Raw genomic sequence first — 14,231 nt, 5'->3', positions numbered from 1 at the left:
GGCTTACAAAATTACCTTAACATATACTGAGCACTAATATGACACTGTATATGCCATATAGGGGCCTCAATGCGAGCAATAGAGCTTGTTTTTCGGTGAATGCTTCTAGTCACCCTGCTTTTCAAGCTGTAATCGCGATGTTGAGTCATATTGAAGAGGCTCCTTACAGCCTCAGCTGTACCAGTACATAGCCACTGTATGCACGAGCATTTTGACATCTGAATGGTGTTAGAGAACTCTCGGGATGCAGCGCTACGACGTGAAAACCAGCTGTCTAAGAGCTGTGTGACAGATGGTGTCACAGTTCAAACTGCTGTACCGCTGTTTCCACGGACAAAGAATCAGCTTGAAAGTTGGTAATTTGAGTTATATATGATGACGGACACTACGCTATACCTTCTCGTGCGGTGAATGTACGTGTGTGAGCCAGAGACAGCGGGGTTCCGTGGTAGGGAGGCCTGGTTTTGACACAGCAGATGTACCTGGGAGCTGAATTCCCTGGAAACTGCCCAATTCGGAGCTATCATGGCTTCAAAGGGGAAATATCTTTCAAAGGCATGGTATGGAAAGTCTTTGAGGCTCACACACCGGTCAGGATGCTGATGTGGGTGTCGGTTTGACCCAGTTCACACGCCTGTCAAAGCACGTTGAATTGGCCGTTTCCCACGGAGACGCAGAGCGCGCGCTCTCCTTCCTTCGTCTTACCTTCCTTCCCCTCCAAATTCTAGTATGCTCTAGAATACATGTACTATTACTCGCCTGATTTTTCTCAGGACGATACAAGGTCAAGGAAACCCTCAGGACCAATATTACAGAAGGGTGTCAAACCACGTGGTCAACGACTGTACAGTCCTGTTCTCCACGGCGTCGTCCCCGAAGTGATGATCATGTCTGAATTCCATCCAAAGTCGCATTCAAAGTGCATGAGGCATGTGCTGCGTAAGAGATAACGTTACACTCCAAAGGTCCTAAGGGTAAATAATGCTCTAAAATACAGATGATAGCTGGATATGAACGCAAAGATAAACGAGTTGTGCGGCGTAATGGATTACCATGAGATGTGCATATTCTACAAGGAAGGTTCTGATAGACCGTAACAGCCTACATCAGATACGATGTCGGGGCGGAGCAGCCCGCGACGTACGGCGTAAAAGCCAACGAAGTTTTGGGCGTGATAGCCTACAAGGCCTTCACCCTCTTGTAAAACAGTACATATGCTTTCTGACTCTGGAGGAGAAAGTTGTTCGTCAGAATAATTGTCAGCAAAGGTGGTCTTTTTTCACGTACAACCACTTGTCTCGAATCGGGCAACTCTTTGGTGACGCTATCATCGCAGTAGTACCAGCGACCCCCGGAAGAGATGGACGCCGTGTCTGCACCGAACAGATCAGCTTACTATTCACGTAGCCGAAAGGTGGATAGTACTCACAATGGCCGCTGCTCAGATTGCCGAAGTGATTCGTCACCCCGTAAAGATCGTACTTGTACGGCGGCAGCTGAGTCCGTGGATCCTCGGGTGACGTCGAAGCACCGTTCAGCTGGCTCTTGTCCGCGCCGGAGGGCAGAGGTGGCGGCATGTACGATGTCAAGTCCAAGCCCTTGACGGGGAAGTCGACGAAGGTATCGATCTTGTCCGAGAACCGGCCGTGCGCCTCGAAACGCTTGAGATGGATGACGAGTACAGGCGGGAGACGAGCAAGCATGAGCGACTTGCTAGCGCTGCGCTTCGTCTTGCATCGCGGGCAGTCCCTGGAGCGGCGGTTCAGATGATGTCTGCGCTACAAAGGCAGTGAGCTCACCATGCATCGTCCTTCTCCAGCGTCTCCGAGTTGAAGAATGCATCCAGGCATTGCTTGAGATGCGCCTTCCCGCCGGCCCTTGCATGTGGCACAGGCAGCGAAAGGATTGAGAACGTGTTGTACGTGGTCGATGTCTGGGAACCGTCATCAGCGGACCGGCAATGGGCAACCTAACAGTCTACTCACCTGCCCACATGTCAAGCACTTGACCTGGTTTCGCAGCTGTCCCTGAAAGTAGTCCACGATAATACTGTCGTTCCGCAACCGCCACGCCTGCCACTCTTGCTCGCTCGCAATCTGCGGCGGCAAGCGCTCGAGCTCAGCTTCCTGCTCCGGTGTTCGCGTGTAGTTCTCGCGCTTCAGAATTCGGTTGAGGTCCTCATGGATCCCATCGAGCAGGAAGCTCAGGAACTCTTGCGAATCATGCTGGTCGGAGCCCTTGTACTGCTCGTTGATGGCTCGGATGGCACGCTGGGCGAGAACGTGAGCACGGACGTTGCACACATCAAAGCAACAAAAAACGAACCATGAACTCGCTAGGTATAAGCTGCGATTCACTTGACCACATCTGATGCACGAGCGCCGCAAACGCCGCAGAGAGTACGCCCTTGCTGCCCATCGTGTTGTGCATGTTGATAGCATTCTTCCACCGAGTGTCTGTCGCGAGTGTCGATAAGCACGAACAGCGTCACTCGTAGTATAACTACTCACCCTTGAAGAACTGCGCAAACGGAATCGTTGCGCTCAGGCACTGCAGAGGTGCATTCGCATAGCAGGTATTCCCCAGGTTCTTCAACCCCGAGACTCCAACCTTGTCGTCTCCCCAGAACACCACCGGATATTGCGAGCTGATCCTGGGCGGGCCAATGGCAGGGACTAGCGAGAACGAGGGCCTTTGTTGGTTCAACCACGGCCGGCTCGCTTGCCGCTCGAGCGCTGGCGAAGCCGCCGCGGGCGGCGGGCGAATCGGCTGCGAAGAAGCGAGCTCGGGATAGTCGATCTGCCGGCTGGGCAAATGCATGAGCGCCTCCTGCGACTGGTCGATGTAGTCGCTGCGCCTGCGAGTCATGGCTGGGATGGACGCCTGAGGAGGCGAGGCGATGTCCATGCCGTTCTGAGAGGAGACGAAAGACGTAGAGCTCCCGGGGCCCATTGCAGAGGTGCGCGGGTATTGCGGGTATGTGATGGTGCCTCCGCCAGACATGGAGTAAGACAACATGGGTGCTGGAGCGACGATCTGGGAGGGCTGAGCAGCAGCTCTCGGCAGGGTTCGCGCACCACTTACGTTATTGCCAGTCGTCGAGATAGACTGCCTTATTGCGGGTCGTCGCGCCAATGGCATCTGCGAGGCCGTTCCGTTGGTGGAAGATTCCGCGGGTGATCTAGACGTGCGTAAGTATTCTGTGAACGTGCCCACAAAGCGTACGTACCGCATGTGCCCAGCGGACTGATCAAGCGAATAATGAGAGCGATGCTCTTGTATCGTGGGTGGTATAGAGCCCGATATTGACGGGCTCGTACCCGAATGCGTGTCCGCTCGCGACCTATACAACGTACGACTATCGAATGCTGGAGGATTGGAAGAAGACGAAGGCAAGGGCGGAGAGGCAATGCCATTGCTGGACGGTGTCTTGGAAATGGGCGTAGAGCTCGAAGGGGTCAAGGAAGTCGACGCCAGGGCCTCCGACGGGGACGACCCGCTATCAAGCTCTGCTGCTCCGAAATCCCTGCGCCACGCCTCGATGCCGCCGACAAGCATCATGGGAGGTCGCTTGAGGGTCTTCGGGCCCGTATATGTGGTATAGATCGCCTCATACAGCACATACAACGGCGAGCCGCGGTCGAAGGATGTGGAGGAGTTGTCGTACATGACGACCAGGTCGAACTTCTCACGCATACGGAAGCAGGATAGCTGCACACCAGCGGAGACGTTCAGCGCATCGTCGATGGTGTCAGCGCTCACACTGCAGTGCAAGGATGAGCAAAGACCGAGTAGCAAATCAAGACAACGACGTACTTGGAGCGTTGCAGTATGATAGGTTCGATGCATACGATGGCGCTGGCCTTGATGTGTTCTCGTTCGAAATCGGCTTGATTGCGGACATCGATGAGGAGTACTTTCCGCTCTCGCAAGTATGCGCGCAAGTCCTTCGGTGTCGTCGCGTTCGTCTTGGGTATGTCGATGGGGCTGGCTCGTGTTGATGGTGTGTTGTTGATCGAGAGATTAGATGGTTTGCGGGGTATAGGTGGCTTCGATGGTGACGCAGGACGACTAGTGAAGGTATTGACTGTCGGAGGAATGGGGGTACTAGACGGACGCTCTATGGACAGCGGAAGGTTCTTGAGGGAGAAAGACGGTGATACTTTGGAGTCACCGGTTCGATGATCCCTATGTGACCCTGTCGATCCGTTGCTGACGCCTGTTGGAACAGACGGTAGGCCAAAGCTCTCGTCCAGCTCGTCGATGGATGGGAAATTGGTAGAGAACTCGGATATCGATTGTGAGTAGGTGGGGATTAGCGGAGATGAAGATGGTGACGAGGTGGGGGAAGGCGGTCCCAGGGTAGAGGGTGGGACGAAAGCATGTGTCGGCGACGCAAACGTGACAGGAGGATTTGAGTTCGACGGAGTGGGTTTGAGGGGTGGCGATGAGATACTGGCGAAAGAACCAGCAGTATTCTGCACTGAAAGCCGCCTTGGAGATGTAGGTGGAGTGGGAGCAGGCTTTGATGGTACTGAGGGTCGTCCATTTGAGACGTTGAGCCCGTTTTCTTTCAAGGCGCGCACGCGATCCGCTATGCTCTTCGGAGCATCGCCAGAATCATTAGACCTGCGAATACGTGAGAACGGGGGATGTATACGCAGCGAACGGCGCACGCTGACGATTGCTCGATGGTCCGGAGCTTCTCTTCAATAGAGCGTATCTTCGGTGCTAGGTCCTTGTAATCGTGCTGTGGCCTCTGTTGAGCCAACTCGACCCAGAAAGACGATGGCTAGCGACGCACCTCGATGTAACTCTTGACCTCCATCATGAGTACACCACCCTTGTCCTTCTTCTCCTCCAATAGGTCTTTATGATCCAGAGTGCGGAGTGCAAGAGCTACAGCCTTTGCATACGCGCTGAGGGCCTCCTTCAGCTCGCCTCTGGGCTTCGTGGTCCTTGCCCTTCTGGGTCTGCGTGCGCGCAGACCTGAGCAGGGATATTCCAGAGGCACCCCTCGTCTCCTTGATCACCGCGTCCTGCGCAATCTTTTTGATTTCGTTGATAGAGTCATCTTCATCCGACCGTCGGGAGCCGCTGGCAGGGGACGCGGAGACGGTCGACTTGGACGAGGACGCGAGAGCCGGTGATGAGGGACCAGCGGAAGAGGGGATGCCGGTCGGAGGGCTGGGGAGAACAGAGATGCCAGGCATGGCTGGCGCCGTCGTCTAATCCAAGAGAACACTTAATTGTTGGCTCACCGTCGGCGTCGACGACGAGGGTCAAGACTCAGCACCTGTTTTGCTTTATTTGTTCGATACCGCCACATATACCGTCGTGCCTGGCAGTGGCAGTTGCATACCCCAAGTCTTATTTCCAGCAGACGGTAGGCTGCTCACACGCTCAAGGGAGTGCAGTATCCCGACGACGTTAAATAGAACTACGACAACAATATACATATGCTCGGACCAGTGCATAACGTCGCATGTTACGCTGATCCTCGAGTTAGCCAGTGACTGGGTTGGGGAGGAGTGTGCTAACCGTCGACAGCCATGGCAGTATCAGCAGCATGAGCACCCGGTGGAGTACTGACTTCATGCTCTCCATCTGCGTCCGCGTCCCCATCCGCCATGGTCGTATCCTCCTCCGGGCAAGCCATTCTGCGGCGCACCATTCTGAATAATGACACTATTGGTAGGCCCATCCTGCCTGTGCTTCGACTCGAAGAAACACCGATGGCAGAATTTGTCGCAGTCGTCCGTCATCGTCGCATCCGAGTCGTCGTCCCCATTGAGAGGATGCCACAACGGAGTGCAGTGCGTGCCGCACCTTATGCACGATTTCTCTGTTTCAATCTCGTTCGTGGACGGTACGTCCTTGATGCCCAAGACCTGGTCGAAACGGCGGGCCTTGCGCAGAAGGCCGTGGGCCTGATTCACGGCGGCTTGCTTGTACGCTTGGCAGTACACTTGCAGCGCCGTCTATATGGGGCAAAGTTAGCGGACGTTCGCAGTGACTACCAAAGTCCCAGCGCCGAGTCAGCGATCGCATTTGTACTCACTTCGCCGTGCTCATTGGTGTCGCAAAGCTCGTACATGTTGTTATGCAGGCCCTTGTGCTCCTTGCATGACACGATGGCCGTCATACATCCCATGTCGCCCTTGAACGACGTAATCACGGATGGGTCCTTCCGACTGTTTTTGACCTTGAAGAACCTTGCATTAGCTAGCGGTCTGCCTGCAATCTGGAAGATACTCACGGGCGTCATTTCAAAGCCGAACTTGTGCCCCACGCGGTACGCGCAGGAAACATGGAACTCCCTAGTGCAATCGTAGCATCGAATGACCGCACCGCCCGACACCCCACAGAGAACACATTTCTGAAGAGCGACCAGTCAGCAAAACTCCTTCATGCAGCGCGAATGACGTTCAAGTGGCGAATTACGCCCACGCGACGTGGCAATCGAGGGAACGATACTTACATTGACCCATCGTGCTCTCGGGATGACGCTGATACCCTCGACGACACGCATCGTCTTCGTATCAGTGAAGCACGTATCCGGGACGAAGACCGAGCAGAGGATATGCGCCCAGCCTTGGCCCTCGGTGGGTTTGCACGCGCGAAGGAACGAGTCGGGCGGCGGCCCGCGGATCTTCTGCTTCCCGTCCTTGCGCGGGCGGGGACAGAGTAGGCAGACGGGGTTCTGGATGAGAATGTGAGCTAACGAATCGACTGGGATGGATAACACTTACAATCGCCGCTTCCTCTGATTCTTCGTTCTCGCAGATTTCGCAGAGCCACTTATCTGCGTTCTCGGGGGTGACGGTCGCACCGCAGATACCTAACGCGAGTTACAGATCGTCTTCTTCGACACTCAGTATGATACGCACCGGCGTGGAAGCGCGCCTGACAGACCCTGCACTGTACGACCCGACCGCCATTGGCGCGATGGCAGACCATGCATCGCGTACCCGACCCGATACTCGAAGCCGGTGGTGTGGATGCAGCGGAGGCGGATGGCTACGTACCCAATCAGCACTTCGACTCCATTGACAATCATTCGACCCCCACTCACCCTGAGCCTCTTTGCACCCGGCGCCGGCGTCACGTCCCTCTTGTCCGTCCCCCGTTTGCCATTCTCGTTCTTCTCCTTCTCCTTCTCCTTCGCGACCTCCTCGCGCACCGGGCGCATGTTCAGGTCGGCGTACTTCCGCCAGTTCGACCCGCATGTGTCGCACAAGACGTTCGTCGCCAGCCCCTTCGGCGCCTTCCACCAAACGGGAGACGTGCGCGTCCGACACGCGCCGCAATACGCGTTCTTGCCCGTCGGTGCGTCGACGGTCGAGGCCTCGTCCTCGTCGACGTGCTGGCCAGCAGCAGCGGAGCTCACGTCGCCGAACACGGTCGGGACGGTTTCGGGCTTGCTCTCTTTGCGCGTGCGCCGATGCTCCTCGCCGAGACATTTGCTGGGAGGGGCAGTGGTGAGAATAACAATCTGGACGATCGAGGTACACAACGTACGCTTTCCAATGCCCGTAGAACCGGACGACCTCTTTAATGGTGCGAGAGCGCACCGCTTCGCGGACGGCGCGAAGCTCGGCGCCGTCCTCTTTGATGGCGTTCTCGAAGGCCACGATCTCCTGAGGGGTCCAGTCGGCGTCCCTCCAAAGCTTTTGCTCCGTACTCCACTGAGAGAGCGTCAGCTAGCGCACGCGAGCCAGACATTCGGTCCTCACCTTCTCAGTACGGTACGGAGACTTCATTTCGACCGACGACAATGAGCGACCCGCGAGGAAGGCATCTGTAAGCCTGTGCGTGACCTCGGTTTGATAATCGACATCGCTGAACAAATTGATGTCAGGAGCTAGACGGCGCTTGATCTCCTCGTCTACATTGGCGTCAGTACAGGCCGCTAACCTACCGTTTCCCTGCTCACATTCCGCCACTGTAAGGATGAATCGTTAGTTCAATATATGCAGATGCAGAAGACGATGCTCACGTTGCGCCTCGTTGAACTTATCTACAGCACTGAGGATCTCTATGGTGTCATCACCTCCGCGCTGTTCAATCCCAGGAGCGATGAGGGGCTGCATCTCCGGCGCAGAGGGTACGACAGCTTGGTACTTCGGCCCCACGCGAGTTGCTGTCCTTGGGAAGATAAGGTCGTCGGGATCTGTTGCAGTACATCAGTCTAACTCTCTAGTAAGCGTGCTTGTTCCTCACCTAGTGTGTCCTCCGCAACCGTGTACAAGCTATGAACGTACTTCAGCACCTCCACGCAGATAGGGCGTACCTCGACTTACCCGAAGTAACGGAAGGGCCATCCCTTGAAGTGCTTGATAGGCAAAAGCTCTTCCTTCATTTCTCCGCTGCGGTCCTTCCGTGGACGCCCACGACCGCGCGTCGCGATCGCCTTAGCCTGATTTCTTGTCTGCACCGAATGATGGACATCGTGACTGTCCACCTCTTCCTCATGTTGGCGCGAACAAGGTGCGCACGTCCATCCATACCCGCGAGCCGGCTTCGCAGCCAGCGGTGGCTGCACACATCCCATGTGGAAATACTTCTTGCATCGGGCGCACTGTACGGATTCCGGGCTGCAGGTCGCGGGTTCGAATCATGCTGAAAACGGAGAGAAATAGCGTGGCTCACTTTGGACACCACTGCGTGCAGGTCTCGCAAATCCGGATGTCGTCCGTGAGGTCAGGGATGACCTCCTTCTCCGCGACGACGTATTCGTAACGCGAGCACAGCGTCTCGCGGATGTTGTCCGGCACTGTCCAAAAGGATTAGATGAATAGTTTTCCCACGCCCCTTCCGCATGAGGAGAGCCAACCACCGAACGCACAATTGTGGACATCTGAGCTCTGTATGACCTCGAACTCTTTCTTGATGTACGGGTCAAAGAGTCGGCAGAAGTAGAAGCGGTCAGGGCGCTTCTTGTAGCTGCTGAGGTCGGGGATTTTATCCCGGTGCAGGACGTAGCACTTGCCCCGCAGCGTGTTGATGGGCAACACCTCCGAAAATATGGTGGCGAGCAGAAGGCGCGAGTCTCCGCTCGGCCTGTCGCTTACGTCGATAGGACGGTAGTACCAGGCCAAGCGTACGCGGGTGTAGTGATAGATCTCGTCACCATTGCCTGACGGCGCGTTCTCTGGGCCGAGGAAGGCAACAATGCGTGCTATCGAGTACGGCGTCCCATCGCGTTGGGACCAAGACGGAGAGCAGTAAATATGGTCTGTATGAGTGGTTATCAACGTGAAAGAGGATGCTTTGTTTATAGGCGCCTTTACCATTTACTCTGACCTGCTCGCCGTTCTTCAAGTAAACCGGAAAGTCTACTCCGCTCATGACACCACAAAATCAGAAGAAAGCTGCCGTATCTCGGCAAGCCAGGTATGAAGCGGATACGGGAAAGAGGGACGGATTTTTGGGTTGTATGCGAAGTGGCAAGGTGGGCAAGGTGGGGGTTGGAGAGAGAAGTGTTCACACGTTTTCAAACTCCGATGCCATCACTGTGGCCCGTCCAGAACTGGGCCTACTTTGACCACTTTCGGCTGACAAGGCAGTGGCGCGGCTGTATTCATGAAGGTGTTCCCTGCGCTATAATCATCGCGGAAGAAGTCCACAGGTATATTCTCAGGAAACCAGGACCGCAAAGCGGCAAAGCATACGTCTTACTCATCCCTTCTTCGAGTGACTTACTCAAAGAAAAATGGACAGAGAATATGCACGTTCTCTCATCATTACAGTCCCGTGGTCATACACTACTACAAATCCTTGCAACACAGATAGTCCGATACCAGTACAACAACGTCCGTTAGTGAGTCCGTAAGTCCATGCCATGATATCGGTTCGGAAGAGTGCATACACCCAAATGTTCGTGGGTGGTCCTGTCGCACCGATTAGCACAGATCACAATCCATGCTCGCGAGACACCCACCATTACAGCCCGCAGTGCTTGACGTTGACCTGCTTCACGGTCGCGTCAATGGACCCCTTCTCGACAGCGCGCCCGCCGGTCAGCTCATCGAGCGCCGTCTGGGCAATGTTGAAGCCGCTCGTCGCGTAGTCGATGGCGAGGACGTGGATGGAGCGAGTCGTGCCGAACTCGTCCGTCCAATAGAGCTTGTAGCAGGTGCCGCACTCCGCGGTCCCGTGCGAGGCGCCCTCCTTCGCGCCGATGTGCGGAAACTGGGGCAGAGACCCGAAGGTGGTGTACCCGCGGGTGAGCAGACCGTAGGGCCCGTCAGAGCAGGAAACGGTGGCGAGCGACTGGCCCGCGTTGTCGTAGACGGGGTCGTAGCGGATGGTCGTAGCGACGGCGGCCGAGGCGGCGGCAACGGCGGCGACGATGGCAGAGATGAACTTCATCGTAGAGGTGAAGAGGGTAGATGAGATGGGGAGGTGGCTTGAAGGCGATTGAGTAGTGAACGTGCTGTTCGCTGGTCTATAGTGCCTCCTTCGCTAACCCTTTATACTCACCAGCCATAGCCGGGAAGGTCCTAGAACGGAAGATTTGCGGACTGCCCTCGCCGCGGGAGCGTCGACGTCTGCCAATCCGAGCTCTTCGGCAGGCCGTGGTCAGCCTGCCATTGTATGCCCCCGGTCTTGTGTTGCCGCCTCGCATACACCCGCCACACGCCCGGACTATCACTTGTCACTTCTTTCACAAGGGACAACGTCATCTCGAGGCAGAGAAGCACTGCTACACAAGGTTAATCGAAACCCGTGGACGGTGGGACAGGTACCGAGGCTGGCCCAGAAGAACTATCGGGCAAGGGCGCACAGCCGTTCGTGTTACCTCGGTATGGTCTTCCGTCTACTAGCATGATCCGGATTGGTGCTCTCTGGCATGTCTATGCGAACGGTGTCATATAGCGATATTAATTTACAGCGCGACCGTTCGTCGTAGAGGACCTCTCCAGTGGGACCGCTGGAGAAGGCCTCAATATTCGGCTCCAAGTACGAAGAAAGGAAGAACGCACCTTTCCACCTCCCCAAAAGCAAGTTCGCTCGAACGATTAACAAGTCTCGGAGCATCTGCAGCGAGGCGGTGAAGACGTTCAACTTGCTTCCCGGTACCTCATGCCATTCGATGGGGACCTCTGCGACTGGTATACCGAGCTGCTTCGCTAGTAGAAGTAGCTCGACGTCGAATATCCACGTCGGAAGGTGCTGTGCAGGGAATATATGCTGCGCGGCCTTGCGAGAGAACAGCTTGAAGCCACATTGTGTGTCGCGGATATGGCCGACGCCGACAATACGGAGGATGGTATGCAGGCCATACATGAGTACGTTGCGGATCAGAGAGCGCTATACAGAGCTGAGCGTCATCGTGATGAGCAAGGAGAGAAGCACGTACCTTTACAACCGCCTCCGTCTTGACCAGATGGGCCCGACTGCCAACGGCAATAGCGGGCGCGTTGTTCGGTCCTATCTTGTCCATAGCCTTCCACAGCGCGTCGAGGTCCATGAAGCGGCTAGCCCCGTCGGCGTCCACCATCAGCAGCCTCTCCCCGCTTGAATGAAGCATGCCGTGCCGCACGGCGCCTCCCTTGCCCAGGTTGTGCTTCAAGCTTACAACACGGATATCAGAGTCAGGATATTGTGCTGCCAACTTGAGGGATGCATCGGCAGTACCGTCGGTCGAACCATCGTCGACGATCAGGATCTCGTAGGAGAGCTTGAGTGGTGTCACGCGTAGATGGTCGATAGCGGAAGTGAGCATGTCAGGTAGCCGCTCCGTCTCATTGAACGCAGGAATTACGACCGTAAGGTCTACCGTGCTAGGGTCGGAGAGCGATGGGAGGGGCAGAGGCTTCTTCGGTGACTTGCGCGACCGGTACTCCTTCTCGGAGTCGTGCGTGACGATAGCAGGGGGAGACCATATCACAAGTAGCGCGTAGAGCTGTAGGTCTGCCGTGAGTGTCGCGCTCATACACAGGGGGAATGTACGAGGGATCAGTACACGAGCACATAGCTCGCGACCCAGAGGTTGTCGTCCTCGACTCGGCGAAGCAAGCTTCCCAAGTCTCGAAGAACAAGGATGATGTGGGGATCATCATGCAAGATAACATTGGATGTTACATACCACCGTGAACAGCCCAGCTAAGGCACCCCCGCCCCAATAGAGTATGGTTTCCGTGTCCATGGCTGCGTCGGCGCCTGCTTCGCTCGTCGAAGGGAGCGACACTAGGTAGGATAAGGAGTGACAAGGTGAGCGTTGTCCTCCGCAAGGGAGGATACGTATGGACTGCGCAGAGATGCTGCGACGCGACGGAGGTGAACGATGAGCATGGCCGTGCGCGCTTGGACTGTGGGAAACAGACGTGGCGGAATGCTGCGTGCCAATACGGACCACGTGCATCCACGTTTGTGGACCCACAACTGGGTCATAATGGGGCGAGGCTCGAGGTGACCGCAGACGCACACACTAAAACTTCAAGGAAAGTGATTGCGGGTGACTGAAATCGACATTCGTATGTAGTAAAGTACTCTCAAAAACGTTCTCTTAACCCCATCTCGCGTCGCCCTGCCCAAGGCACTCTACCAAAACCCACTCACACTCATGCTCCTTAATCGTTTCTCCTGCCTTTGAAAGAATAAGAGACCATGTATCCTCACCATCCGAGCGAGGCACCCGGAGAGCGTTTGAAGGCATCGAGTAGGGCTGTTTAGCAAGCCGGCCTATGGGCGCCTGGAGACAAGGTTGCACCGTTATCGCTATGAAATTCGCCGTGTCGTCGGATATAAGCCATGTTCTTCGACGATGAGAACACGATGAAAGTCGAGCTGAGAAGCGCTTACCTTAAGACAACGTCCAGAATGGACTTTAGGAAGGCCGGCGACAGCAATCCTCGCCAGCGCAGATGGGTAGCGTTGCCAACCGATGATGCCTCTGGAGGCTCGTAGATCGCAATATATGGATCTGGTCGATCATTGTGGGATAGCCTGAGTGAAAGATCAGTGGAGTTCTCCATGAGTAACGATCGCTGTATACCTTTGAGAGTTCAAAGCTGCTAAGCCAACCCACCCGAACAAACTGTTCATCCTAAGGTGCCAGTCTTCCCTCTCGTCCTCGTCGGTCTTTTCGCTCGGGAAGGGAGAAAGTTGCGCGGTGGGCACATGACAGTTGTGAAGCTGTTTGGTCTCTGGGGTGATCTCTTGAACGTCCGCATGCATGGCTAACTCCTCAAAAAGAGGCGATAGTGCAGCGGATGGGTCTGCTCAAGCATCAGCGCGCCTTTAGATAGAGATATTGAGTACCTGGGATACACACCAACAGTGGCACAAACGCAATCCCATTCCCCCAATCCTTCTTCCTCGCGCTTCGTGTCCAGGACCTTCAGCCCTGCTTTTACCCTTGCGAGCAGAGCAGGCTGCGTGAATATCTTATGCAGAGCTACCGTCACGACTGCTCTGCGCCCATCTCATTAACCCCCACGCGAGATCTCGCTGGCAGGACGCACCATACGCATCCGAATGGATGGAAGGAAACTTGAGCTTCGCCCCCGGGATACCCATCTGCTGATACATGCGGTCCGACACGAAGAGGGTGAGCTGGCCGTATGCGTCGATGCACCAGGTGTCGTCGCAGGCGCCGCTGGAGGTGCCCAGCCAGATCATGTCACTGCGATAGGTCCATTGGTATAGGAGAGATGAGGCGGACGGACAGAACCGAAAGGATGGGTTGGACGGTGGACAAGTAAGGTGGACGGGCAAAGAGGGCCATTGTGAGAGACTGACCTGCTCAAGCTCCCCGCCTTCACGAACGCACTCGACCGCGCGAAGAGTTCAGAGAGCTTCGTCTTCCCCTTTGCATATCGCGTCTTAAGGTTAGAGAACGCTGCGAGAAGGTTGGGAGAGGAGGGGAAGACTATGTCAACCTAGGACGCGCATGATTAGTCGAGGGAGAGTGGGCAAGGGAGCGCCATGGCTTAGCGAGGGAGAAGAGGGGGTTGTATTGGCAAGGGGAATTTGCTTGTGTCAGCCAGGGAGGGTGGGTGCGATCGGTGGGGAGAGCGCGTTCAATCACCAATCTGAGCAAGCCCGCTGAGACTGACCTGGTCCGCGCAGACGCGCGATTCAGTCAGGACGTTCAACCGATAGAGGTTTTCAGGCAAAGTGCCAGCCAGTATCTTCAGCCGTCGATGCTCGAGCGAGGCAGCCATGATGGAAGGAAGCAAGATCGCCAGCCGCTCTTTCGACGCGACGCGCTTGTCCAGGTT

At 55.8% G+C, this 14,231-nt stretch overlaps 7 protein-coding genes across 7 annotated transcripts; all 7 read right to left on the bottom strand.

Moving 5' to 3' along the window:
- Nucleotides 1-1,259: 1,259 nt before the first annotated feature.
- On the bottom strand, nucleotides 1,260-2,820 carry SCHCODRAFT_02495693 (cysteine proteinase; the record flags this gene model as incomplete). Its single annotated transcript, XM_003032836.2, has 6 exons — nucleotides 1,260-1,538; nucleotides 1,605-1,749; nucleotides 1,800-1,933; nucleotides 1,986-2,270; nucleotides 2,326-2,456; nucleotides 2,511-2,820. The coding sequence occupies 6 exons, from the start codon at nucleotides 2,818-2,820 to the stop codon at nucleotides 1,260-1,262; spliced, it is 1,284 nt and encodes a 427-aa protein (XP_003032882.2).
- Nucleotides 2,821-3,504: 684 nt separating this feature from the next.
- SCHCODRAFT_02496360 (uncharacterized protein) lies at nucleotides 3,505-3,849 on the bottom strand (the record flags this gene model as incomplete). The annotated part of the gene is made up of 1 exon (XM_003032835.2): nucleotides 3,505-3,849. A coding segment is annotated over one exon (345 nt), but the record flags the coding sequence as incomplete, so codon positions are not given.
- Nucleotides 3,850-5,437: 1,588 nt separating this feature from the next.
- On the bottom strand, nucleotides 5,438-9,420 carry SCHCODRAFT_02619667 (uncharacterized protein). The gene is made up of 17 exons (XM_050344946.1): nucleotides 9,294-9,420; nucleotides 8,849-9,238; nucleotides 8,653-8,776; nucleotides 8,304-8,597; nucleotides 8,224-8,252; nucleotides 8,000-8,173; nucleotides 7,737-7,888; nucleotides 7,522-7,688; nucleotides 7,076-7,466; nucleotides 6,891-7,020; nucleotides 6,753-6,841; nucleotides 6,482-6,703; nucleotides 6,260-6,379; nucleotides 6,062-6,205; nucleotides 5,688-5,981; nucleotides 5,537-5,644; nucleotides 5,438-5,493 (listed from the first exon to the last, which is right to left on the bottom strand). The coding sequence occupies exons 1-16, from the start codon at nucleotides 9,349-9,351 to the stop codon at nucleotides 5,537-5,539; spliced, it is 2,886 nt and encodes a 961-aa protein (XP_050201249.1). The 5' UTR covers nucleotides 9,352-9,420; the 3' UTR covers nucleotides 5,438-5,493.
- Nucleotides 9,421-9,724: 304 nt separating this feature from the next.
- On the bottom strand, nucleotides 9,725-10,497 carry SCHCODRAFT_02619664 (Cerato-platanin). Its single transcript, XM_003032833.2, has 2 exons — nucleotides 9,944-10,497; nucleotides 9,725-9,893 (listed from the first exon to the last, which is right to left on the bottom strand). Exon 1 carries the CDS (start codon nucleotides 10,372-10,374, stop codon nucleotides 9,946-9,948), a length of 429 nt encoding a protein of 142 aa, XP_003032879.1. The 5' UTR covers nucleotides 10,375-10,497; the 3' UTR covers nucleotides 9,725-9,893; nucleotides 9,944-9,945.
- A 303-nt stretch (nucleotides 10,498-10,800) lies between these two features.
- Nucleotides 10,801-11,941, bottom strand: SCHCODRAFT_02495224 (glycosyltransferase family 2 protein; the record flags this gene model as incomplete). The annotated part of the gene is made up of 2 exons (XM_003032832.1): nucleotides 10,801-11,316; nucleotides 11,366-11,941. 2 exons carry the CDS (start codon nucleotides 11,939-11,941, stop codon nucleotides 10,801-10,803), a joined length of 1,092 nt encoding a protein of 363 aa, XP_003032878.1.
- On the bottom strand, nucleotides 11,849-12,313 carry SCHCODRAFT_02746832 (uncharacterized protein; the record flags this gene model as incomplete). Its single annotated transcript, XM_050347202.1, has 2 exons — nucleotides 11,849-12,035; nucleotides 12,095-12,313. Coding segments are annotated over 2 exons (290 nt in total), but the record flags the coding sequence as incomplete, so codon positions are not given.
- Nucleotides 12,314-12,438: 125 nt separating this feature from the next.
- Nucleotides 12,439-14,186, bottom strand: SCHCODRAFT_02619660 (uncharacterized protein). Its single transcript, XM_050344945.1, has 7 exons — nucleotides 14,067-14,186; nucleotides 13,750-13,889; nucleotides 13,473-13,633; nucleotides 13,283-13,417; nucleotides 13,004-13,226; nucleotides 12,811-12,954; nucleotides 12,439-12,764 (listed from the first exon to the last, which is right to left on the bottom strand). The coding sequence occupies exons 1-7, from the start codon at nucleotides 14,172-14,174 to the stop codon at nucleotides 12,515-12,517; spliced, it is 1,161 nt and encodes a 386-aa protein (XP_050201247.1). The 5' UTR covers nucleotides 14,175-14,186; the 3' UTR covers nucleotides 12,439-12,514.
- Nucleotides 14,187-14,231: the final 45 nt, after the last annotated feature.

Source organism: Schizophyllum commune, assembly GCF_000143185.2.
Source record: "Schizophyllum commune H4-8 unplaced genomic scaffold SCHCOscaffold_4, whole genome shotgun sequence".
Classification (NCBI taxonomy): domain Eukaryota; kingdom Fungi; phylum Basidiomycota; class Agaricomycetes; order Agaricales; family Schizophyllaceae; genus Schizophyllum; species Schizophyllum commune.
The sequence above is the reverse complement of the archived record's forward strand: the minus strand, read 5'-3'. Positions and strand labels throughout refer to the sequence as shown.

Coding starts and splice junctions, on each gene's coding strand:
- SCHCODRAFT_02619660 (XM_050344945.1), bottom strand. CDS start 14,174: ATGGCTGCCTCGCTCGAGCATCGACGGCTGAAGATACTGGCTGGCACT. Junction 13,890..14,066: donor CGCGCGTCTGCGCGGACCAG/GTCAGTCTCAGC, acceptor TGCGCGTCCTAG/GTTGACATAGTCTTCCCCTC. Junction 13,418..13,472: donor CATCCATTCGGATGCGTATG/GTGCGTCCTGCC, acceptor GGCGCAGAGCAG/TCGTGACGGTAGCTCTGCAT.
- SCHCODRAFT_02619664 (XM_003032833.2), bottom strand. CDS start 10,374: ATGAAGTTCATCTCTGCCATCGTCGCCGCCGTTGCCGCCGCCTCGGCC.
- SCHCODRAFT_02619667 (XM_050344946.1), bottom strand. CDS start 9,351: ATGAGCGGAGTAGACTTTCCGGTTTACTTGAAGAACGGCGAGCAGGTC. Junction 8,174..8,223: donor GGTTGCGGAGGACACACTAG/GTGAGGAACAAG, acceptor GTACTGCAACAG/ATCCCGACGACCTTATCTTC. Junction 5,645..5,687: donor AGGATGGGCCTACCAATAGT/GTCATTATTCAG, acceptor GCTTGCCCGGAG/GAGGATACGACCATGGCGGA.